The 22,324-nt window shown below is 44.0% G+C and overlaps 1 protein-coding gene across 2 annotated transcripts in view; it reads left to right on the top strand.

Moving 5' to 3' along the window:
- LOC115142873 (protein MTSS 1-like) overlaps nucleotides 1–21,781 on the top strand; it is a 115,776-nt gene extending 93,995 nt beyond the window's left edge. The window contains exons 9-15 of one of the 2 annotated variants that reach the window (XM_029682675.2): nucleotides 2,784–2,891; nucleotides 3,119–3,216; nucleotides 4,964–5,057; nucleotides 6,667–6,756; nucleotides 10,622–10,747; nucleotides 11,518–11,671; nucleotides 18,236–21,781. In XM_029682675.2, coding sequence (XP_029538535.1) covers nucleotides 2,784–2,891; nucleotides 3,119–3,216; nucleotides 4,964–5,057; nucleotides 6,667–6,756; nucleotides 10,622–10,747; nucleotides 11,518–11,671; nucleotides 18,236–19,314 — 1,749 coding nt within the window. In that variant the 3' untranslated portion in view covers nucleotides 19,315–21,781. The remainder of the gene's footprint in view (nucleotides 1–2,783; nucleotides 2,892–3,118; nucleotides 3,217–4,963; nucleotides 5,058–6,666; nucleotides 6,757–10,621; nucleotides 10,748–11,517; nucleotides 11,672–18,235) is intronic. The other variant, XM_029682676.2, reaches the window with a different exon arrangement.
- Nucleotides 21,782–22,324: the final 543 nt, after the last annotated feature.

The following is a 22,324-nucleotide window of genomic DNA, read 5'->3' as shown; positions in this document are numbered from 1 at the left end:
TCCAGCATGACAATGCCACCAGCCATACTGCTCGTTCTGTGCGTGATTTCCTGCAAGACAGGAATGCCAGTGTTCTTCCATGGCCAGAGAAGAGCTCTGATCTCAATCCCATTGAGCACGTCTGGGACCTGTTGGATCGGAGGGTGAGGGCTAGGACTATTCCCCCCAGAAATGTCCGGGAACTTGCAGGTGCCTTGGTGGAAGAGTGGGGTAACATCTCATAGCAAGATCTGGTAAATCTGGTGCAGTCCATGAGAAGGCGGCGCACTGAAGTACTTAATGCATCTGGTGGCCACACCAGATACTGACTGTTACTCTTGATTTTGACCCCCCCCCCTTTGTTCAGGGACACATGTGACGAACAGAAATGTAATAATGTCTGTGGAACTTGTTCAGTTTGTCTGTTGCTGCACCTTATGTTCATACAAATAGTTATACATGTTAAGTTTGCTGAAAATAAACGCAGTTGACAGTGGACTTAATTTTTTTTGCCGAGTTAATAACTTTCAGTTTTGTACACCGGCTTCAAACAGATAAATACTATGTTTTGTTATGGAAAATATATTTCAGTGGTTTAAATTGGACAATGATTCTCTACACTATACTTGTTTTGTCACACAAACTGAAAATAGGCGGACTATTAAAATCTTAGCAACCAGGAAATGGCGGACCGATTTCTGCATGGGCCGTCTTTAAATTGCCATATGCACAATTAAAGGAGAATTACACAAATCTTGATGTTATTTTTCCTCTAGACCTAAAAAAGATTGTCTTCAGATGCATTAACATGGACTGAAAACATCAGTTTTCGTTGTTACTCTAACTATAATTTTATATTATGAATTATAATTTTATATTATGAAAAACAACCATATGAAAACCAGGAAAACATTTAAATGGAGAAACCATACACTACTGTTAAAAAATGTGGCGTCACTTAGAATGTTCCTTGTTTTTGAAAGAAAAGCATTTTTTTTGTCCATTAGAATAACATCAAATTGATCAGAAATACAGTGTAGACATGGTTAATGTTGTTAATGACTATTGTAGCTGGAAATGGCTGATTTTTAAAATATCTACAGAGGCCCATTATCAGCAACCATCACTCCTGTGTTCCAATGGCACGTTGTGATAGCTAATCCAAGTTTCATTTTAAAGGGCTAATTGATCATTAGAAAACCCTTTCGCAATTATGTTAGCACAGCTGAAAACTGTTATGTTTAAAGAAGCAATAAAACTGGCCTTCTTTAGACTAGTTGAGTATCTGGAGCATCAGAATTTGAGGGTTCGATTACAGGCTCAAAATGGCCAGAAGCAAAGACTTTCCTCTGAAACTCGTCAGTCTATTCTTGGTCTGAGAAATGAAGGCTATTCCATGCAAGAAATTGCCAAGAAACTGAAGATCTCGTACAGCGCTGTGTTCCTTCACAGAATAGGGCAAACTGGCTCTAACCAGAATAGAAAGAGGAGTGGGAGGCCCCGGTGCACAACTGGGCAAGAGTACAAGTACATTTGACTGTCTAGTTTGAGAAACAGTTAGCTCACAAGTCCTAAACTGGCAGCTTCATTAAATAGTACCTGCAAAACACCAGTCTCAACATCAACAGTGAAGAGGTGACTCCGGGATGCTGGCCTTCTTGGCAGAGTTCCTATATCCACAGTAAAATAAGTCCTATATTGACATAACCTGAATGGCCGCTCAGCAAGGAAGAAGTCACTGCTCCAAAACCGTCATAACAAATCCAGACTACGGTTTGCAACTGCACATTGGGACAAAGATCATACTTTTTGGAGAAATGTCTTCTTGTTTGATGAATCAAAAAAATGAACTGTTTGGCGATAATGACCATCGTTATGTTTGGAGGAAAGGGGGGGGGGGGCTTGCAAGCCGAAGAACACCATCCCAACCGTGAAGCACGTGGGTGGAAGCATCATGTTGCAGGAGGGATGCATTTCACAAAATAGATGGCGTCATGAGGAAGGAAATGATGTGGATATATTGACGCAACATCAAGGAGTTAAAGCTTGGTCGCAAATGGGTCTTCCAAATGGACAATGACCCCAAGCATACTTCCAAAGTTGTGGCAAAATGGCTTAAGGACAACAAAGTCAAGGTATTGGAGTGGCCATCACAAAGCCCTGACCTCAATCCTATAGAAAATTTGTGGGCAGATCTGTTAAAGCGTGTGTGAGCAAGGAGGCCTACAAACCTGACTGTTACACCAGCTCTGTCAGGAAGAATGGGCCAAAATTCACGCAACTTATTGTGGGAAGCTTGTGGAAGGCTACCTGAAACGTTTGACCCAAGTTAAACAATTTAAAGGCAATGCTACCAAATACTAATTGACTGTATGTATATTTATGACCCTCTGCGAATGTGATGAAAGAAATAAAAGCTGAAATAAATCATTCTCTGTACTATTATTCTGACATTTCTCATTCTTAAAATAAAGTGGTGATCCTAACTGACCTAAGACAGGGAATGTTTACTAGGATTAAATGTCAGGAATTGTGAAAACCTGAGTTTAAATGTGTTTGGCTGGTGTATGTAAACGTACGACTTCAACTGTAAATGCCCATGATTTTGGAATGAGATGTTCGATGAGCAGGTGTCCACATACTTTTAATTAACATACACATAATTGTATTTCCATATGATTAGGGGTGATTTCTACCTGTTAGTTGTGTGTCTGTGAACTGATTTGGGATCTGTGGATAGGGATGACTGATTTTTGGTTATTGGTTGTGTGTCTGATCTGGGTTCTGTGGTTGTTTGTGTGCAGGATCATGAGATCAGCATGCTCGGAGAGGTGACCCACCTGCAGACCATCCTGGAAGACCTGAGCACCCTGACGGCCGAGCCCAGCAAACTACCCCCGGCCAGTGAACAGGTTCGATGGATGATTCTTACACACAGCCAAACACTTGACACAGACATCTATATTTTCACCAAAAAAGACGGACACACACACACTTGTTCATGCCACACACACACTGACATCAATATACCTTTACAAATGCACTTAATCACGTACTTGCACGCAGTGTTAGAAACTCCCACTTATCCATATTCTCATTCTCCCACATTGAAACTCTTTTTCTCCCTACTTCTGAACAGGTGATCCTGGATCTGAAGGGATCAGACTACAGCTACAGTTACCAGACGCCCCCTGCCTCCCCCAGCAACACACTGTCCCGCACGAGCAGCATCAGCGGGTAGCTAAACCCACACACATGCATGCATAAACATGCGCACACACACACACACTCTACACAATGTACTCAGGTAGACATATTGGCACACACACACACTGCTTCACACCAAATGTGCTGCCTTTGACACTGCATTGGGGCCATCTTGACATTTTAGAGAGCTCACCAAATAGGCAAAGTGGGAGGAGGGGAAGAAGGGTGAAGTGTGCAGGAAGCAAAACTGTATCAAATGGATAGTAGCAGCAGCTAAGTGAAGTTCGGTGTGTCTGTGCTATCGCACAGACTGGAGCCAGCTTAGGAAGTGTGCTCTCGTAACAGGGTTCAATGGGGTGCCATTTGGGATGCAGCCTTGGAGAGGGATGGAGGGAGGGGTGATGAAGAGCGCAGACGACTGAGTAAAGTAAAATGTTGACAAGGGAAGTTGAGCCAAGGGAACTGAAGAAAAACATGCGTGGTGTCTTGTCTCTTTTACCATCCTGGCACACACACACACAGAGCATGTACAGGCATGCACAGAACACGTGCACTCTCGCAAAGGTACACATGCACACACGTTCTTAGCTGCATCTCACTGTATGTGTGAGGGGAATATGTGCGACGGGAATAAGCGTCTGTATCCCATTGCCTATGTGTGTTTGTTGTGTGTGTGTTGAGTCTACTGGTTGTCCAGGCCACAGCCAAAACGGATCAAATCCCCAAGTGCACCATAGCCGAACCCCCCTTTAAAAGCACACAACTGTCTATCGGTGTATTTGAATGTGTTGATATGTGCTCTATTGTAATTGATGTAGCTTATGACATTCGTTACATTATTTGCTGGGCCGAAGGTGACACGACTTCTATAATGTACACCAAACAACGGTTTAAACATTTGCCACCGAGCAACAGTAGCGAGCGAGCCGTATGGTATAGTCATATAGAACGGTCATTTCCAGTACAGTGTGTTCTCTGGACCAAGCTCAGTTTCCACTTAAGCACCTACTACTGCCGGTCAAAACCTGTGGTGTTGATGTAGCAGAGCATTTATGCATTCAGACCATGAAAGAGGACAGGCTTTCTATTTTAACGATTAGCATGGATACCAACATCCATGAGTGTATTCACACATTTAGTGTCCCAGGTGGCACCCTATTTCCTACATAGTGCACTACTTTTGACCAGTGGGCAAAAGTAGTACACTAAATAGGGCAGGTCTCTCAAAACCTGTTCATGGAAAGCTACTGTCCTTTCAGATTTCGATCCAACCTCAAATGTAACTAACCTGTTTCGGCTAATCAATTAGCTAATTATTAGAATTGGGTGTGCTAGAGGGATGGAACCGAAACCTACAGGACGGTAGCTCTCCAGCAACAGGGTTGGAGAGCCCTGATATAGGGAATAGGGTGCCATTTGGGATGTAGCCTTACTATAGTACCCGTTCAAGATAGTTTTAGTGGCTTGGGGCACACCCCCAGTTGAGTTGGTTAAGTGACTTATGTCTGCTGTGATTTTCTTTGTGGATTTTGTGTTCTAGGCTATGTTATGTCTGAGCTTGAATAGGGCAGGACATAGTGCACCAAAACAGATTCAAATGATCAGAAGTTTGCCTCACCCACTGTCGTTTGGCTCAGTTTCAGAAGAAATGGCGCAGGTTTTTCATGTCTGGTTGTCTCTCCCTCTTTTTTCCTGCTCTTTTTCATTCATTTGCGCTCTCTCCCACACACAAACTTTTCCCCCGCTCGCTCTCTCTTGCTCTCTCTTGCTCTCTCAGTAACTACAACTCTGTGAGGCACGTCCCCTCTCTGGACTCCATCACCTCTTTGGATGGCATTCACCTCCGCCCACCCTCCATGGAATCAGCACAGGTAACCCACACAGCTGTCTACACTTTCACAGCTCCCTTCTGAAGTGCTCCATGTCATCTCAATGCAGAAGCGTGACAGACCCAATATTACTTTGGCTGCTGAATTTAACCAAATGCATCGATCATCGGCCCATTGCTGCACTTTTGCCCAGGGGGCTCAATTGGAAGTAATTTGAAATATTATGGCAGAGAGTGATGCGGGCGCTGGAAGATGTGAGCATGTGCGTCTGGGCAGGTGTGATGTAGTTGATGTTTGTGTGATGTTGTCTTCTGTATGTGAATGTTTTGTGTTTAAAAATAAAATGTTCAGTCCACGGCATCATAGGTTCAGTCTGTTGCCCTTTCCTAACTTGACTACTGTTGAATATAAACTTTAAACTTATTTGAAAACCCCAGTGAACCGTTTAAAAGAAAGACCTTGCTCTGTCTGGCCCCCTTCCTGAGTTACTCATGTTAGACAGTACTCTCTACACTCCCGTTTCTTCAAACACAAATCATTCTCTCTATCCCTTCCCGTCCCCCTTCCGTGGGTAGTGCTGCTCACCCAGTCCGTTGGCCTGCTTTGAGGGCTGGGAAGGGGCACCGCACGCTCTCTCAGCGAGGGCAGCTTGCTCACCTCCTCCATCCACTCTGGTGCCCACTGCACCCATGCCCATTCTGCCAGCCGCGGACACCACCGTGGGAAAACTGAAGCCTTAATGACCCCCTGTAATACCCCCCCCCCCCCCCCCATGGCGTAAACCCCCCAAGTATGGCCCCCACATAAGTGTGTAGTCTTTACCTTGTGTGTTTGTGTTTTGTCGTTTGGTGCATATATGTGTATGTTTGAACACTAGAAAGACCTGACCTCGTTGGACCCCTTCGTGCCACTGACACGTCTTTTGGACGTCAATGTTCTAAGTTGTTCCAATAGAATATATTAAATCAATTATAATTTTTCAGGTCTTATGTGACATTAGAATACACATTTTTGGGGATAACATTTTCATTCATTTATGTTACTGTAGGCTATATGTAAAAATGGAAAACCACTAAAGACACAGAATTTCAAGTGTAAAATAAATGTTTGTGGTGTATAATGAAACAAAAAGCATGTACGTTGGAACACAGTAACCACTTTTTTTTATAACAACAAAACAAATTTAAATACCCAAACCACCCAAGACGTGCAGTCAAATTAAGAAAATATTAGTAGGGTTAACATCAGTATAAGCGCCAAGTGTGCTTGTGAATAGTGGGAATCGGCACAAAAGCAATAGTGGCATTATAATTGTGTCGATGACGGCAGTCATTTACATTTAAGTCATTTAGCAGACGCTCTTATCCAGAGCGACTTACAAATTGGTGCATACACCTTATGACATCCAGTGGAACAGTAGTGCATCTAAATCTTTTAAGGGGGGGTGAGAGGGATTACTTTATCCTATCCTAGGTATTCCTTAAAGAGGTGGGGTTTCAGGTGTCTCCAATTGTCAGTTATTGGATACATTATTTGTCGTCTTGCTCGTGCTTACAGTATGTTGTCCGTCTTCACGCAATGTCATCAGTTTAATCTCATTTAGTTGTTATTCCTTGTCCTAACAGTTGACACACATTTTTGTCAATTTCAGTTGCTTGCAACACTTCCCACAAACAAGTTGCTTGCAGCTGAAACGGGTATTGGGGGTTCTTTCTGCTGCCTTGGACGTCATATCTCTAACGTACGTAGCCTGTGTGCCAGATGAAATCTTCTCTCCTGCTCATTGTTTTGTTCATGCACTGCTTGAACAACATGTGTGTGTTGATAGCAGCCAAGTTAAACATGTTGTAGACCCCTGCAACAGGCCAGCAGGGAGTTCCTCCTTTCACCGAGTACAGCTGTTCCATCTGAGGTTAAACATCCACACCGACCTATAGAGTAGAAAAGGTTTATTTTCCCAATGGTGACATTTCTCTCCTTGCCGACGTAAGGTTCCACAACCATCATGCCCGATATGAATACTTTCCCAAATATGAAAAGCTGTTCAGCATTTACTTGTTGTCAACGTCAGCGGCTAACCAAAATTTGGACTGATATAGGGTACTGTTTTGAGATTAGAATTAGAATTGATTAATACAATAGAATAGCCATGCATTATTCGCTTCCCCTCGCTCATCAACTCACCCATTCTCCCCCATCATACTATGCTTTATTTATTTAATCTATTGTTATATGTGCTAAATTTAGTTTAGGTTCAGTTTTGAGGCAATAATCTGGGTGATTATCAACTGGGCGTGGCACTTTCAACTGTCTGGAGGAGGAGGGGAGCAGGCCCTACTGTCGGAGGGACAGTGGTGGAAAACCATTCAGAAAATGACATGCCATCCTAAAAGTGGTTGTAACACCAGTTCTGTTAGTGATATTGAGATTCTCACAATGACTCTGTTTTAGAGATTTGTTAAAGAAAATGGCATTACATTGTTTATTAGTTTTGAATCACTGATGTTCTCTGCCTTTCTAGTGTTATTAAGTACCCAATGTCTCTGTAATGGTGGGGTGTGTGTGAGACGTCTTTTGTTGTGTTTAATGAATGCATCCAGTGTAAGTGTGAGCGAGAAAAACAGCTTTCGCTAATTTACTTTCAGCCCATAACTTGACCTGCTTCCCACTGGAAATGTAAAATGTGCAACTTGAAGTTATATACACTGCTGAAAAAAATAAAGGGAACACTTAAACAATAAAAAGTAACTCCAAGTCAATCACACTTCTGTGAAATCAAACTGTCCACTTAGGAAGCAACACTGATTGACAATAAATTTCACATGCTGTTGTGCAAATGAAATAGACAACAGGTGGAAATTATAGGCAATTAGCAAGACACTCCCAATAAAGGAGTAGTTCTGCAGGTGGGGACCACAGACCACTTCTCAGTTCCTATGCTTCCTGGTTGATGTTTTGGTCACTTTTGAATGCTGGTGGTGCTTTCACTCTAGTGGTAGCATGAGACGGAGTCTACAACCCACACAAGTGGCTCAGGTAGTGCAGCTCATCCAGGATGGTACATCAATGCGAGCTGTGGCAAGAAGGTTTGCTGTGTCTGTCAGCGTAGTGTCCAGAGCATGGAGGCGCTACCAGGAGACGGCCAGTACATCAGGAGACGTGGAGGAGGCCGTAGGAGGGCAACAACCCAGCAGCAGGACTGCTACCTCCACCTTTGTGCAAGAGCTCCGAGACGGGATTGTCGATGCACAGATCTGGGGAAGGGTACTGAAACATGTCTGCATCATTGAAGGTCCCCAAGAACAGAGTGACCTCCATCATTCTTAAAGAGTGACCTCCATCATTCTTAAAGAGTGACCTCCATCATTCTTAAAGAGTGACCTCCATCATTCTTAAAGAGTGACCTCCATCATTCTTAAAGAGTGACCTCCATCATTCTTAAAGAGTGACCTCCATCATTCTTAAAGAGTGACCTCCATCATTCTTAAAGAGTGACCTCCATCATTCTTAAAGAGTGACCTCCATCATTCTTAAAGAGTGACCTCCATCATTCTTAAAGAGTGACCTCCATCATTCTTAAAGAGTGACCTCCATCATTCTTAAAGAGTGACCTCCATCATTCTTAAAGAGTGACCTCCATCATTCTTAAAGAGTGACCTCCATCATTCTTAAATGGAAGAAGTTTGGAACCACGAAGACTCTTCCTAGAGCTGGCTGCCCGGCAAAACTGAGCAATTGGGGGAGAATGGCCTTGGTCAGGGAGGTGACCAAGAACCCAACGGTCACTCTGACAGAGCTCCAGAGTTCCTCTCACCTTTACATAAGGCACCTTATGTAAATGTGATGGGAGAATCTTCCAGAAGGACAACCATCTCTGCAGCACTCCACCAATCAGTCCTTTATGGTAGTAGCCAGGTGGAAGCCACTCCTTAGTCAAAGGACTAAACAAGATTCTCTGGTCTGATGAAACCAAGATGTAACTCTTTGGCCTGAATGCCAAGTGTCATGTCTGGAGGAAACCTGTCACCATCTCTACGGTGAAGCATGGTGGTGGCAGCATCATGCTGTGGGGATGTTTTTCAGCGGCAGGGACTGGGGGACTAGTCAGGATCGAGGGAAAGATGAACTGAGCAAAGTACAGAGATCCTTGATGAAAACTTGTTCCAGAGCGGTCAGGACCTCCGACTGGGGCGAAGGTTCACCTTCCAACAGAACAACGGCCCTAAGCACACAGCCAAGACAACGCAGGAGTGGCTTCGGGACAAGTCTCTAAATGTCCTTGTGTGGCCCAGCGAGAGGCCGGACCAGATCGAACATCTCTGGATTGCCTCCCGGGTGGCGCAGTGGTTAAGGGCGCTGTACTGCAGCGCCAGCTGTGCCACCAGAGACTCTGGGTTCACGCCCAAGCTCTGTCATAACCGGCCGCGACCGGGAGGTCCGTGGGGTGACGCACAATTGGCCTAGCGTCGTCCGGGTTAGGGAGGGTTTGGCCGGTAGGGATATCCTTGTCTCATCGCGCACCAGCGACTCCTGTGGCGGGCCGGGCGCAGTGCACAAGGTTGCCAGGTGCCTAATTTGCCAGAATTTTACGTAATTATGACATAACATTGAAGGTTGTGCAATGTAAAAGGAATTATTTAGACTTATGGATGCCACCCGTTAGATAAAATACGGAATGGTTCCGTATTTCACTGAAAGAATAAACGTCTTGTTTTCGAGATGATGGTTTCCAGATTCGACTATATTAATGACCGAAGGCTCGTATTTCTGTGTGTTATTATGTTATAATTAAGTTATGATTTGATAGAGCAGTCTGACTGAGCGGTGGTAGGCAGCAGCAGGCTCGTAAGCATTCATTCAAACAGCACTTTTGTGTGTTTTGCCAGCAGCTCGTTGCTGTGCTTCAAGCATTGCGCTGTTTGACTTCAAGCCTATCAACTCCCGAGATTAGGCGGTTGTAACCGATGTGAAATGGCTAGCTAGTTAGAGGGGTGCGCGCTAATAGAGTTTCAAACGTCACTCACTGAGACTTGGAGTGGTTGTTCCCCTTGCTCTGCATGGGTAACGCTGCTTCGAGGGTGGCTGTTGTCGATGTGTTCCTGGTTCGAGCCCAGGTAGGAGCGAGGAGAGGGACGGAAGGTATACTGTTACACTGGCAATACTAAAGTCAAAAAAAGTCAAAGGTTAATGTAATACAAATGGTATAGAGAGAAATAGTCCTATAACAACAACCTAAAACTTCTTACCTGGGAATATTGAAGACTCTTGTTAAAAGGAACCACCAGCTTTCATATGTTCTCATGTTCTGAGCAAGGAACTTAAACGTAAGCTTTCTTACATGGCACATATTGCACTTTTACTTTCTTCTCCAACACTTTTGTTTTTGCATTATTTAAACCAAATTGAACATGTTTCATTATTTATTTGAGGCTAAATTGATTTTATTGATGTATTATATTTAAGTTAAAATATGTGTTCATTCAGTATTGTTGTAATTGTCCTCCAATAATCGGTATCGCTTTTGAAAAATGATAATCGGTCAACCTCTACTATTGGTACATTGAGTTGGCAGTGGCACAATCTGATGTTGTTGGTGTTCATTTCAGGAGGTGAGCGGGTCGTGGTCGGGACATACCGGGTCGGGCACAGAGAACGGCACGGCCATGCCTCCTCCTCACAACTCCTACACACAGCACGGAGAGAGGGCCCGCGCCTTGTCCACATCCGGAAAGGTAGCAAACACACACACAGAGAGAGACTCGCACGCACACACACAAGCTGACACATGCGCACGCTCACACACCCACATAGAGAATTGCACACACACAAGCTGAGACACACTCGCACCTCCATAGAATGCTTATCAGTTTGTACTTTGATATGTGGTCAATGATTAAAGCAAATAAGCACCGGTGCAGTGCTTTCCTCCATTTGTGTATCATTGACAAACCAACCTGACTTTTGGTAATCCATTTATACTTAATTGATTGTAGGATAACTTAAGACATATTTCCACACGGAAGTGATGGCAACACCTTGCATTACCTAGGTAAATAATAGCTGTAACTAATTGTCGTCTAACAAGCATGTAAGCGTTGTCAGTAACAGTTATTACCTTTGTTAATTTTGTTTTTCAAAAAAACACAGGTGAGAGCTTAAGTCAGGGCTGCCCAACCCTCTTCCTGGAGATCTACTGTCCTGTAGGTTTTCAGTCCAACCCTAATTTAGCATATCTGATTCAGTCTTGTTGAGAGTCTAATTAGTAGAATCAGGTGTGTTAAATTAGGGTTTGACTGAAAACCCACAGAATGGTAGATCTCCAGGAAGAGGGTTGGGCAGCCCAGCCCCATGCATGATTGCATGTACCAGTATTTACTAGGGTGTAATTCTTGGCCTCTGCTGCCACCGTCAGCTGAACACTAAGAGGTTGGGGAGGGATTCTCTTCCATTGTACACATTCCCTTTTTTTTCTTCGAAACAATGATCTTCCTCCCTCTCATAGCCCCAGAGTGCCCGGGAGCAGCTGGCCCTGGCCCTCGGCGGAGGGCTCAACTCGGAGGCCCCCCGCACCAGCCACGACTCCCTCCACTGCTCCAGCGGCTACAGCACGCAGACCACCACGCCCTCCTGCTCTGAGGACACCATCCCCTCCCACGGTTAGTAGTGACCACTGCTCACCATCACCACCAAACCCCTGGCACCCTATGGTCTACCTAGTGCGCTACTTTTGACAAGACACTACTTATCCCCCTGTGGTCACATGGGAATGGTGGGTTCTCTGTCTGCATGTCCCTCTGTCTGCTTGTCTGCCTGTGTACAGTACCAGTCAAAAGTTTGTACACACCTACTCATTCAAGGGTTTTTCTTTATTTTTACTATGTTCTACATTGTAGAATAATATTTATGACATCAAAACTATTAAATAACACATATGAAATCATGTAGTAACCAAAAAAGTGTTAAACAAGTCTAAATGTATTTTATTTGAGATTCTTCAAAGTAGCCACCCTTTGTCTTGATGACAGCTTTGCACAGTCTCACCTGGAATGCATTTCAATTAACAGGTGTACCTTATTTTGGGAATTTCTTTCCTTAATGCATTTGAGCCAATCAGTTGTGTTGTGACAAGGTAGGGGTGGTACACAGAAGGTAGCCTTATTTGGCAAGAAAAGCTCAAATAAGCAAAGAGAAACGACAGTCCATCATTACTTTAGGACATGAAGGTCAGTCAATGCGGGACATTTCAAAAAATGTCTTCATGTGCAGTCGCAAAAACCATCAAGCGCTATGATGAAACTGGTTCTCATGAGGACCGCCACAGGAAAGGAAGACCCAGAGGTTTAGAGTTAACTGCACCTCGGAAATTGGAGCCCAAATAAATGCTTCAGAGTTCAAGTAACAGACACATCTCAACATCAACTGTTCAGAGGGGACTGCGTAAATCAAGACTTCATGGTCGAATTACTGCAAAGAAACCACTACTAAAGGACACCAATATGAAGAAGAGACTTGCTTGGTCCAAGAAACACGAGCAATGGACGTTAGAACGGTGGAAATCTTTCGTCTGATTAACCAAATTAGATTTTTGGTTCTAACTGCTGTATCTTTGTGAGAAGCAGAGTCTGTGAACAAATTCCCACCGTTGAAGCATGGAGGATGGAGGAGGTGGTGGTGACACTGGCTGTGTTCGAATACCCATACTAACAGGATAAAGTTAATATGCCAAAAGTTCCCGGATGTCGTACTACATTCACCAAAATACGAAGTATGCACGCAGTGGATTCTATTGCCGTACTTTTAGGGCCCATAATGCAATTCTTCGGGGAAATGGGCGTGGCTTCACAACATTTTCAGATTTGCAGAAAATATGCAGCCGAAGTCCAAGAGCGGATACAAATTAATTGCTTTAAAACTAGTTAGGGATAGGCGGGACGCAAATGTCTCAACTGGCCAATTGCCAGGGAAAATGCAGAGTGCCAGATTCAAATAAAATACTGTAAAATTCAAACTTTCATTAAATCACACATGTAAAATACTCAATTCCAAGCTACACTCGTTGTGAATCCAGCCAACATGTCAGATTTTAAAAATGCTTTTCCCGTGAAAGCATAAGAAGCTATTATCTGATAGCCTGCACCATCTGCACCAGCAGTAAACAAAGGGGTTAGCATATTTCAACCCTGCAGGCGCAACACAAAACGGTGAAATAAAATATAAAACATGCATTACCTATGCCTTCTTCTGTTGGCACTCCAATATGTCCCATAAACATCACAATTGGTCCTTTTGTTCGATTAATTCCGTCCATATATATCCAAAATGTCCATTTATAAAGCGCGTTTGATCCAGAAAAAACAGCTTACAAAAACTACAAAATATTTCTTTGCCAAAATATTTCAAACTACTTTTGTAATACAACATTGGGTATTTTTAAACGTTAATTATCGATCAAATTGTAGACGGGTCTTTCTGTGTTCAAATTTATTTATATAGCCCTTCGTACATCAGCTGATATCTCAAAGTGCTGTACAGAAACCCAGCCTAAAACCCCAAACAGCAAGCAATGCAGGTGTAGAAGCACGGTGGCTAGGAAAAACTCCCTAGAAAGGCCGAAAGCCTGGTTCCTCTCTAGTTATGTGGGGTGGCTGTGCCGGGTGGAGATTATAACAGAACATGGCCAAGATGTTCATAGATGACCAGGATGGTCAAATAATAATAATCACAGGCAGAACAGTTGAAACTGGAGCAGTAGCATGGCCAGGTGGACTGGGGACAGCAAGGAGTCATCATGAGGCATGGTCCTAGGGCTCAGGTCCTCCGAGAGAGAGAAAGAAAGAGAGAATTAGAGAGAGCATACAAATACAGGAATGAACAAACCAGCGATACTTTTTACGTCTTGCGCAACTCAACAGTGTACCCAGTTCCTAGTTGGCCTAGTTCTTCATTGCACAAAGGAATAACCTCAACCAAATTCCAAAGACTGGTGACATCCAGTGGAAGCGGTAGGAACTGAAAACAGGTTCCTAAGAAATATCCCTGGGCAATGACAACTCCGGGAACAGAGACAGGGGGAAAACAAATCTGAACAGTTTGTCCTCGTGGTTTTGCCTGCTACATAAGTTTTGTTATAGTCAGACATGATTCAAACAGTTTTAGAAACTTCAGTGTTTTCTATTCAAATTCATTAATAATATGCATATCTTATATTCTTGGCATGAGTAGCAGGAAGTTGAAATTGGGCACGCTATTTATCCAAAAGTGAAAGTGAAAGTCTACCCCCTAGCTCCAAGAATTAAATATGACAAATGTTGAGCATTGTAATGACTTTTCAAATGATTTACGCTACACGTTATGTTGGCTGACAATGTGTTGGCTACGCTATCCTTATGAACCGCATAGAATATCATTACAACATAGGTACTACCGGTATGTTAGCTAGCTACCTCGTTAGTTGGCTACTAATACATTGAACTTGGCAGTATATTAACGATACACTATCTAACTACTCAATGTTTATTGACTTGATTATTCACGTCATTCATATCTAAGTGGTATAGTTGTTGTGCGTTCTCAATGGACATAAATTCGCTAATTTGGTCGGTGTCATGAAAACAGCCTAATCAGCTCTGCTATGGCGAGTAAAATGGTCAGTGAGGTGTTTTCTCATTAGTGTCTGGAAGTAGCTAGCCAGTTAGCGTGTGTGCTTGACTGCATTTCCGTTGTGATGGTCAGAACTCTCGGATCAACCCTACACCTCGGCCAGTGTGCGCTCTGAGAGGGGAAACGTTCAGAATTTACAAATAGACAATCTGACAATGCTCAATTTAAGAACTCCCAGAGCACACTCTGGCACTCAGATTGTATTTACAAACACAAAAATGTTTAGCTAGTAATTTGTTGTGCTTGCAAGAGGTTGCATAGCAACATAATCAACTTCCGGTAGAGTATGCTCAACTGAAAGGATACCGATCGTTTACAGTATACTAAAATTAACTAATAGTATGTAGTATACAGTATGTTAGTATGGGTATTCGAACACAGCTACTGTGTGATTTATTTAGAATTCAAGGCACACTTAACCAGCATGGCCACCACAGAATTCTGCAGCGATACGCCATCCTACCTGGTTTGTGCTTAGTCCCACTATCATTTGTTTTTCTACAGGACAGTTACCCAAAACACACCTCCAGGCTGTGTAAGGGCTATTTTACCAAGAAGGATGGAGTGCTGCATCAGATGACCTGGCCTCCACAATCACCCGATCTCAACCCAATTGAGATGGTTTGGGATGAGTTGGACTGCAGAGTGATGGAAAAGCAGTCAACAAGTGCTCAGCATATGTGGGAACTTCTTCAAGACTGCTGGAAAAGCATTCCTCATGAAGCCGGTTAAGGGAATTCCTCAAATAGATGTTGATTTGTTTAACACTTTTTGGATTACTACATGATTCCATATGTGTCATTTTATAGTTTTGATGTCTTTATTCTACAAAGTAAAAACCCTTGAATGATTAGGTGTGTCCAAACTTTTGACTGGTATTGTATGTCTGTCTGTCTCTCTCTGGCTCAGCCAGATCTGTTTTTCAGTCGGTTTCTGTCTGGGATCTTATAATGCATTTGTGTCGTATTGTTTGTCTGTCTGTGTACGTGTCATGATTGAAGTATTGTCTCTATTTGTACTCTTCGATCTGTTTGTGCCTATCTGCCTTATCTGTGTGTCTGTCTGCACATGTCTGTGATCGTTTTGCAGTCTGTCGCATGCAAGACTGTCACTTCTGTCATTTCACAACCAAAACAGAAGCGTGTCTTCACTGTTGTCTAATCAATGTGCCTGTTTCAACAGCATTATTACAGCATCAGCCTGTGCAAGTAGCCTCTGGTAGTATTATGCACTTTTGTCTGCAGTGCTACCTAGTGATGGGAGAAAATATTGATAGTTATATATCGCAATATTATTTTTGGATGATATTACATGTTCTATATTTGTTTGCTAGGTAGCGTTAGCTAGCGCTAGTCGGCTAGACCTGCACCAAAACTGGTATTTTTCATCCTGTAGCTTGGCCTCAGCCAATGTGCTTTCAGCCCTTTTATTTTCATGACTGATCAAAACGAATTGTCTCATGCTCTCTCTTGTCTCTCTGCAGCAGACATTGTGCAATATCTTTGGAACATAACAGTGCAGTATTGAATCGCAATAGATATAGAATTTTGAGAATAGTAATACATATTGTAACGGCACCAACAGTGCATTCAGAACGTAATTCCGATCCCTTGACTTTTGACTTTTTGTTACGTTATAGATTAAATTTAAATGTATTTTGCTCATCAATCTACACACACTACCCCACAATGACAAAACAAAAACAGGTTTTTAGAAATGTTTTTTACTCAGTACTTTGTTGAAGCACCTTTTGGCAGCGATTACATCCTCGAGTCTTCTTGGGTATGACGCTACAAGGTTGACACACCTGAATTTGGGGAGTTTCTCCCATTCTTCTCTGCAGATCCCCTGAAGCTCTGTCAGGTTGGATGGGGAGGGTTGCTGCACAGCTATTTTCAGGTCAATCCATAGATGTTAGATCGGGTTCAATTCCGGGTTCTGGCTGGGCCACACAAGGACATTGAGAGTCTTGTCCCGAAGCCACTCCTGCGTTGTCTTGGATGTGTGCTCAGGGTTGTTGCCCTGTTGGAAGGTGAACCTTCGCCCTAGTTTGATGTCCTGAGCACGCTGGAGCAGGTTTTTATCAAGGATCTCTCTGTACTTTGCTCCATTCATCTTTTCCTCGATCCTGACTAGTCTCCCAGTCCCTGCCGCTGAAAAACATCCCCACAGCATGATGATGCCACCACTGTGCTTCACTGTAGGGATGGTGCCAGGTTAGTGCCTTTTGGCTAACACCAAGCCGGCTGTCATGTGCCTTCTACTGAGGAGTATAGAAGACCTTCAATGCTGCAGAATTTTTTTTAGTACCCTTCCCCAGATCTGTGCTTCGACACAATCCTGTCTCGAAGCTCTACGGAGAATTCATTCAACCTCATGGCTTGTTTTTTTTCTCTGACATGCACTCATGCACTGTCAACTGTTGGACCTTACATAGGTCCTTGCAAGGATGGTGAATGGAAACAGGATGCACCTGAGCTCAATTTTGAGTCTCATAGCAAAGGGTCTGAATACTTGGTACTTTTTCTGTTTTTTATTTTTAATACATTTGCACACAAAAAAATATTTTTTTGTTGTCATTATGGGGTATTGTGTGTAGATTTATTTAATCAATTTTCAAATGAGGCTGTAACGTAACAAAATGTGGTTCAACGCAATTCTATATTATTTTTCAGCTGTAAAGAGCTGCCTCTTTATGGTAGGTTTCTTGTCCATTACTGTTTAGATTTGTCCCTCTCTGTTCCTTACAAGTGAAATGGCAAGATCATCCACAGTGATTTAGTGTGAGTTGTCATCACATCAAATGACCTTTTGCTAGTGAAAGAAGAGCATTAGCGTAGAACATTTGGTGTGTGTGACGTGAAGGAGAGACAAAACCTTTGCTTAAGAGGATGAGCGGAGTTCTTATGTGAGTGATTGGGCGTATGCACGTGTTTGCGTATGTGGTACTGTCCGGAAATTGTGTTAGTGTGTTTACCATCATCGCCTGGTAACAGGTCATCGCTTTGTGGTGACTCACCCTTTATCATATATACACCCCCTCCGCCCCCTAATTTCTTCCTCTTCAGATACGGCTTTTTTTCTTCTTTTTTTTTCTCTTCTTTTTTTAAACTTCCGGTCACAAACTGGCCAGTGATTCAAAGCCCTATGTCAGAAGGTGATCACTAAATAGAGAACTGTGTGCAATTTGGGATGCAGACATCATTCGGTTATAATGTTTGGGGCAAATCTAGCCTCATTGAGTTTCTGTGGTTCTCTAATACATTTTACATGTCTGACTCCACCGAATATTTCTGGTCTTCAATGGAGTCTCACGTACTTTAGTGTAGAAGAGCTTTGTGCAAGAAAGTCTTTGGTTTATAACGGAATGCATCAGGTCAGATTTTCCACCCCAGTCCAAAGCGTCTGCTTTCTTTCCATGTTATTTTCCAGTTAGGAAATAAATGCATTGTGTGTTCCTCCACTCTAAGTAACCACAGGTTTACTCTCGTTCCTCCTCCTCACCCCTTCATTTATCCATCTCTCCCTCATCCCTCTCTCCCTCCTTCTCCACCTACCAGACTACGACTACATCTGCCTGCGCCGGGGTGAGGAGGAGCATCACGGCCCACCTGACTTTGACAAGTCCTCCACCATCCCGCGCAACAGTGACCTCAGCCTGCAGTACCGCAAGATGTTCCAGAGCAAGCGACCCGCCTCCACAGTCAGCTTGCTGGCCGAGCCCGAGCTGCTGGGCCTGTGCCAATCGCACACTGCCACCATCCGCCGCAAGCCCTCCTCCAAGCCTGCCTACCGCCGCGGCACCATCAGCGGCGGCGTGCCTATCCCCATCTGCACCCCCCAAGTGCCCCTCAAAGCCCTGGGCGTAGAAGGAGGGGGAGGCAACTGCGGCGGAGGGGTGAACAGCGGGAGCAATGAGAACATGGGGCCACCAGAGGGCGGGATGGGCATGAGCTGGAAGGTGGACCACGGGCTGGTCCACACCAAGCACAGCCTGTGCACATCGACCCAGAGCCTGAGCGCCATGCCCTTGCACCATTCTTCGTCCACATCACCGTACTACTCGCTGATCCCGGGCCAGGCGCCAGTTCCCATGGGTAGCTCGGAGCAGCTGTACCAGCTGAGCAAGCAGCAGCAGTACGCCCTGCACCAGCAGCAGCAAAAGCAGTACCAGCAGCAGCACCTGCAGTATCAACAGCAGCCCCAGCCACATCAGGTGCAACCAACAGCCCAGACACAACAACCGCAGCAAACGTTTCAATTACAGCAACGTTTCCAGCAACAACAGCTACAGCAGCAACAACTGTACCAACAGCAGCTCCAGCAGCAGCAGCAACAGAAGCTCCAACATCAGAAGCAGCTTCAGCAACAGCAGCTCATACAACAACAGCAGCAACCGATTCAGCAGCAGTCTCATCTCCAACAACAGCACAATACTTCTGGCACTGCCAACCAGCTGGTGGAGAGCGGGCACTGCCTGCCCCCCCAGCAGCCCCCTGCCGCCCAGGAGCAGGATGCGGAGGAGCCCTCGGAGGCCGGAGGTCACATGGTCACTATGATCCGGGGAGTGAAACTGCGTCGGACCCTGACCAACGACCGATCTGCCCCCTTCATCCCCCCGCCCAGCCATTTCAAATGAATCCCTCCCTACCAGTGTAGGTTGTCATCGTTTTGTTTTTCGGTTCTTGCTTGTCTTTTAGTTTTTCTTGCTTTTTTTTTTGGTGGGGGTGGATGTTGCCTTTTTGGACATTTCGTCTGGTGTAAAAGGCTTCCATCTCTCTAATCAAATGTCCAGCAGCACTGTGTTTTAAAATGATTATTATAATCTTCCTCAGATGGACTCGTAGGTGAATATGCCCTCTTTATCACTCTGTAATTAAGATGTTTATACATACGAGGTTGCGTGTTGGCTATATAAAAGCATTTGAGGTCATGGATCAGGGGTATTCAAACTCTTACACTACGATGTCCGGAACCTGCTGGTTTTCTGTTGTACCTGATAATGAATTACACCCATCTGGTGTCCCAGCTCTAAATCAGTTCATTAGAGGGGAACAAATAAAAAAAGCAGTGGAACTGGATTCAAGGACACAGGACTAGACCTATATAGCTTTCTCGTCTGTATCTCGTTCAAGATGATCAAGTTAGCTCAATCACTCTCGTGTACTGTTAGGTCCACAGTGAAATGCTTTGAGCTGGCTTTTCTATTTATTCAGTTGACTTTTTTTTCTCAACACACACACACACACTTCACCTTCTGTGTGGCGGAGGCAATGGGCCCCTTGTGATGGAGTTTGACTGTTTAAGCCAATCAGAGGCTTGCACTGCAGGGCAGAGAGGGGTCACGGGTTCAACAAAGGGCTTTGTGGGACTTTTGATAGCAGGGGTCAGGACTTAATGTGTACCGTAAGATCGTTGGGCTGAAAAGTAATCAGTCTCTTTTATGAGGAACGTATGGTGCCATTGTGACATACCAATCCCAGCCTAGATGAACTCCCCTGACTCCTCTTCCCCCTGACACATGATGCACTCACTGGCCAAATTAAGATTTTAGGAAATAATATACATTTTTATAATGATATGAAAACCGATGTTGCGGACCAATCAAGCTGTCGGAACTACTTACAGACCATAGAAGTCATGTGAGGAGACTAGCTGTTTGTGGGGTGACAACAGTTTGTCCTGCTGTGGGTTAGTGGTTTTGGGCTGTTCCTAGAATGTGAGCCCCACCCAACTGTTAATCACAGCGTGGGGGAGGATGTTGTGAAATCATTTGATTAAAGGCACTTAAGTGATGTGGCATTGCATTTAGAATTTGTTTACCATTGTGTTCTTCTTAACCAAACTACTTTAAATGTGTGGGGGTTTGGGCCTTCTAGCCTTTACACATAGATACTCCTCCCTCAAAAATCCTGAGTGGGGGGAGGTATAATACAATACCGACTCCGCTAAGTGCATATCCCTCTCCCCCAACATTAAAGGAGACTAGCACCCGGCTGGGTTATTCTTTTCTCTGTCTCACATTCCCCCCCATCCCTCCTTTTTTCTTTCTTCTTTTGAACCTCCCGGTTTGTGTAGGAGGCCCAATTACCTGACACCAGTTGCTGCCTCACACCTGTTGCCGGGTGCATGGAATGACCCCATTGGCCGGTTTAGCGATTGTGCGCCCTCCCATCTTGCCTCTGGCCTCTTCATGTTGCCCGGGAGAAAGGCCTGTTTCCCAGAGGAACTACAATGGCCTCTGTAGTAGAGGCCTTTGTGACAGGATTATACAACAACGCACCTCCTGACTCAAGCAGCTTTAAAGCAATATCGGGCTGCATTTGATCCACAGCTTTAAGTTTAAGTTCTAGACGGCAAATGGTAATTAGAGTGCGCATATCTCCCTAACGCCAAATTATGAAGCGGCAATGCCCTAGCGGAATGAGCAGGGGTCGTGGATAGTCAAATTATGGGGCAGCTGAGCTGGGACATTCTCTCTCTCTGTTGGGTTAATTGTATGTTATCTGATAAGATTTGTGTTTTACTGAGAAGTCTCTCAGTTTGAGTGAAGGAAATCCAAATTCAGTTGTATAGACTAAGGAGATGAAATGATAACAAGTTTTGTATGAATGTAAAAAAAAAAATTTTTTTGAATGATCCTTTTCAGGCCCAGCCAGCCTACAGTCCCACTCCCACCCCACTAATCAGCTTAACTGAAGAGCCAAACCCTGTTCTAAAAGCCATGTTCCAGTTATTGACCTTGGCCCATGGGTTCTGGTCAAAAGTAGTGCAGTATATAGGGAATAGGGTGCCATTTGGGACCCGGGCTCTCTAGTCTGTTACCAATGCCACTCACCGGCAGTGTGTGAGAAGCTGAGACTTTGAGTTTTGACAATACATTTAGAAAATATCAAATGGACTTTTCCTGACAATTTTGACCCCAAAGCTGCCCCATAGAGCTCCAACTGACCAGCCCTCCTCGTGTTGATCCAGTTCTGTAAATAGTTTCTCTCGTTGTAAAAGCGTTCCATTGCTATGTGTCACAAATGCACCTGTGTAGTGAAGCTGAAGCCTTAACTGAAAAGGAATGTGGGTTTTAAAATATAAATGCGTTCAAAAAGTTACTCCTTGTCTTGTTTTTTGTCACAAAGGTCGAACACGCATTTTTGTGATGTAACCTGTTTTGTTTACATCTAGTCTAGTAAACAAAGCTATGTGAGGACTTTCTTAATCTGTATATGTTTGAAGGGCTACTCTGGGATTTTGGCAATAAGGCTATTTATCTACGTCCCAAGAGTCAGATGAACTCGTGGATACCATTTTTAATGTCTGTGTACAGAGATACCCATAGACGTCCAGTTATTGGGATAACACTAATTAGCATTGGCTCGCAAAAACTACCTCTAACTTCATTCATACTGTACACAGACAAAAGAAATCACACACTGACACACACTAGATAATGGGTGCGTGCCACTTCATTGACTGATAAATTGCTATAACATGTGGTTAGCTGATACTTCAAATTCCTATCCATGTGTTGTAAGAGCTGTCAGGCGTCGGCAACTTCTAAACTTAGGAACGTGCCAAATAATAGCAGATGCATCATGACTAAGCAGACAGCACTGCACGGTAACTGGCAGGTTATAAGAGGGGGATGATCTCAT

The sequence above is a fragment of the Oncorhynchus nerka genome, linkage group LG15 (assembly GCF_034236695.1).
Source record: "Oncorhynchus nerka isolate Pitt River linkage group LG15, Oner_Uvic_2.0, whole genome shotgun sequence".
Taxonomy (NCBI): domain Eukaryota; kingdom Metazoa; phylum Chordata; class Actinopteri; order Salmoniformes; family Salmonidae; genus Oncorhynchus; species Oncorhynchus nerka.
Note: the sequence above shows the minus strand (reverse complement) of the source record. Positions and strands in the feature narration are given on the sequence as shown.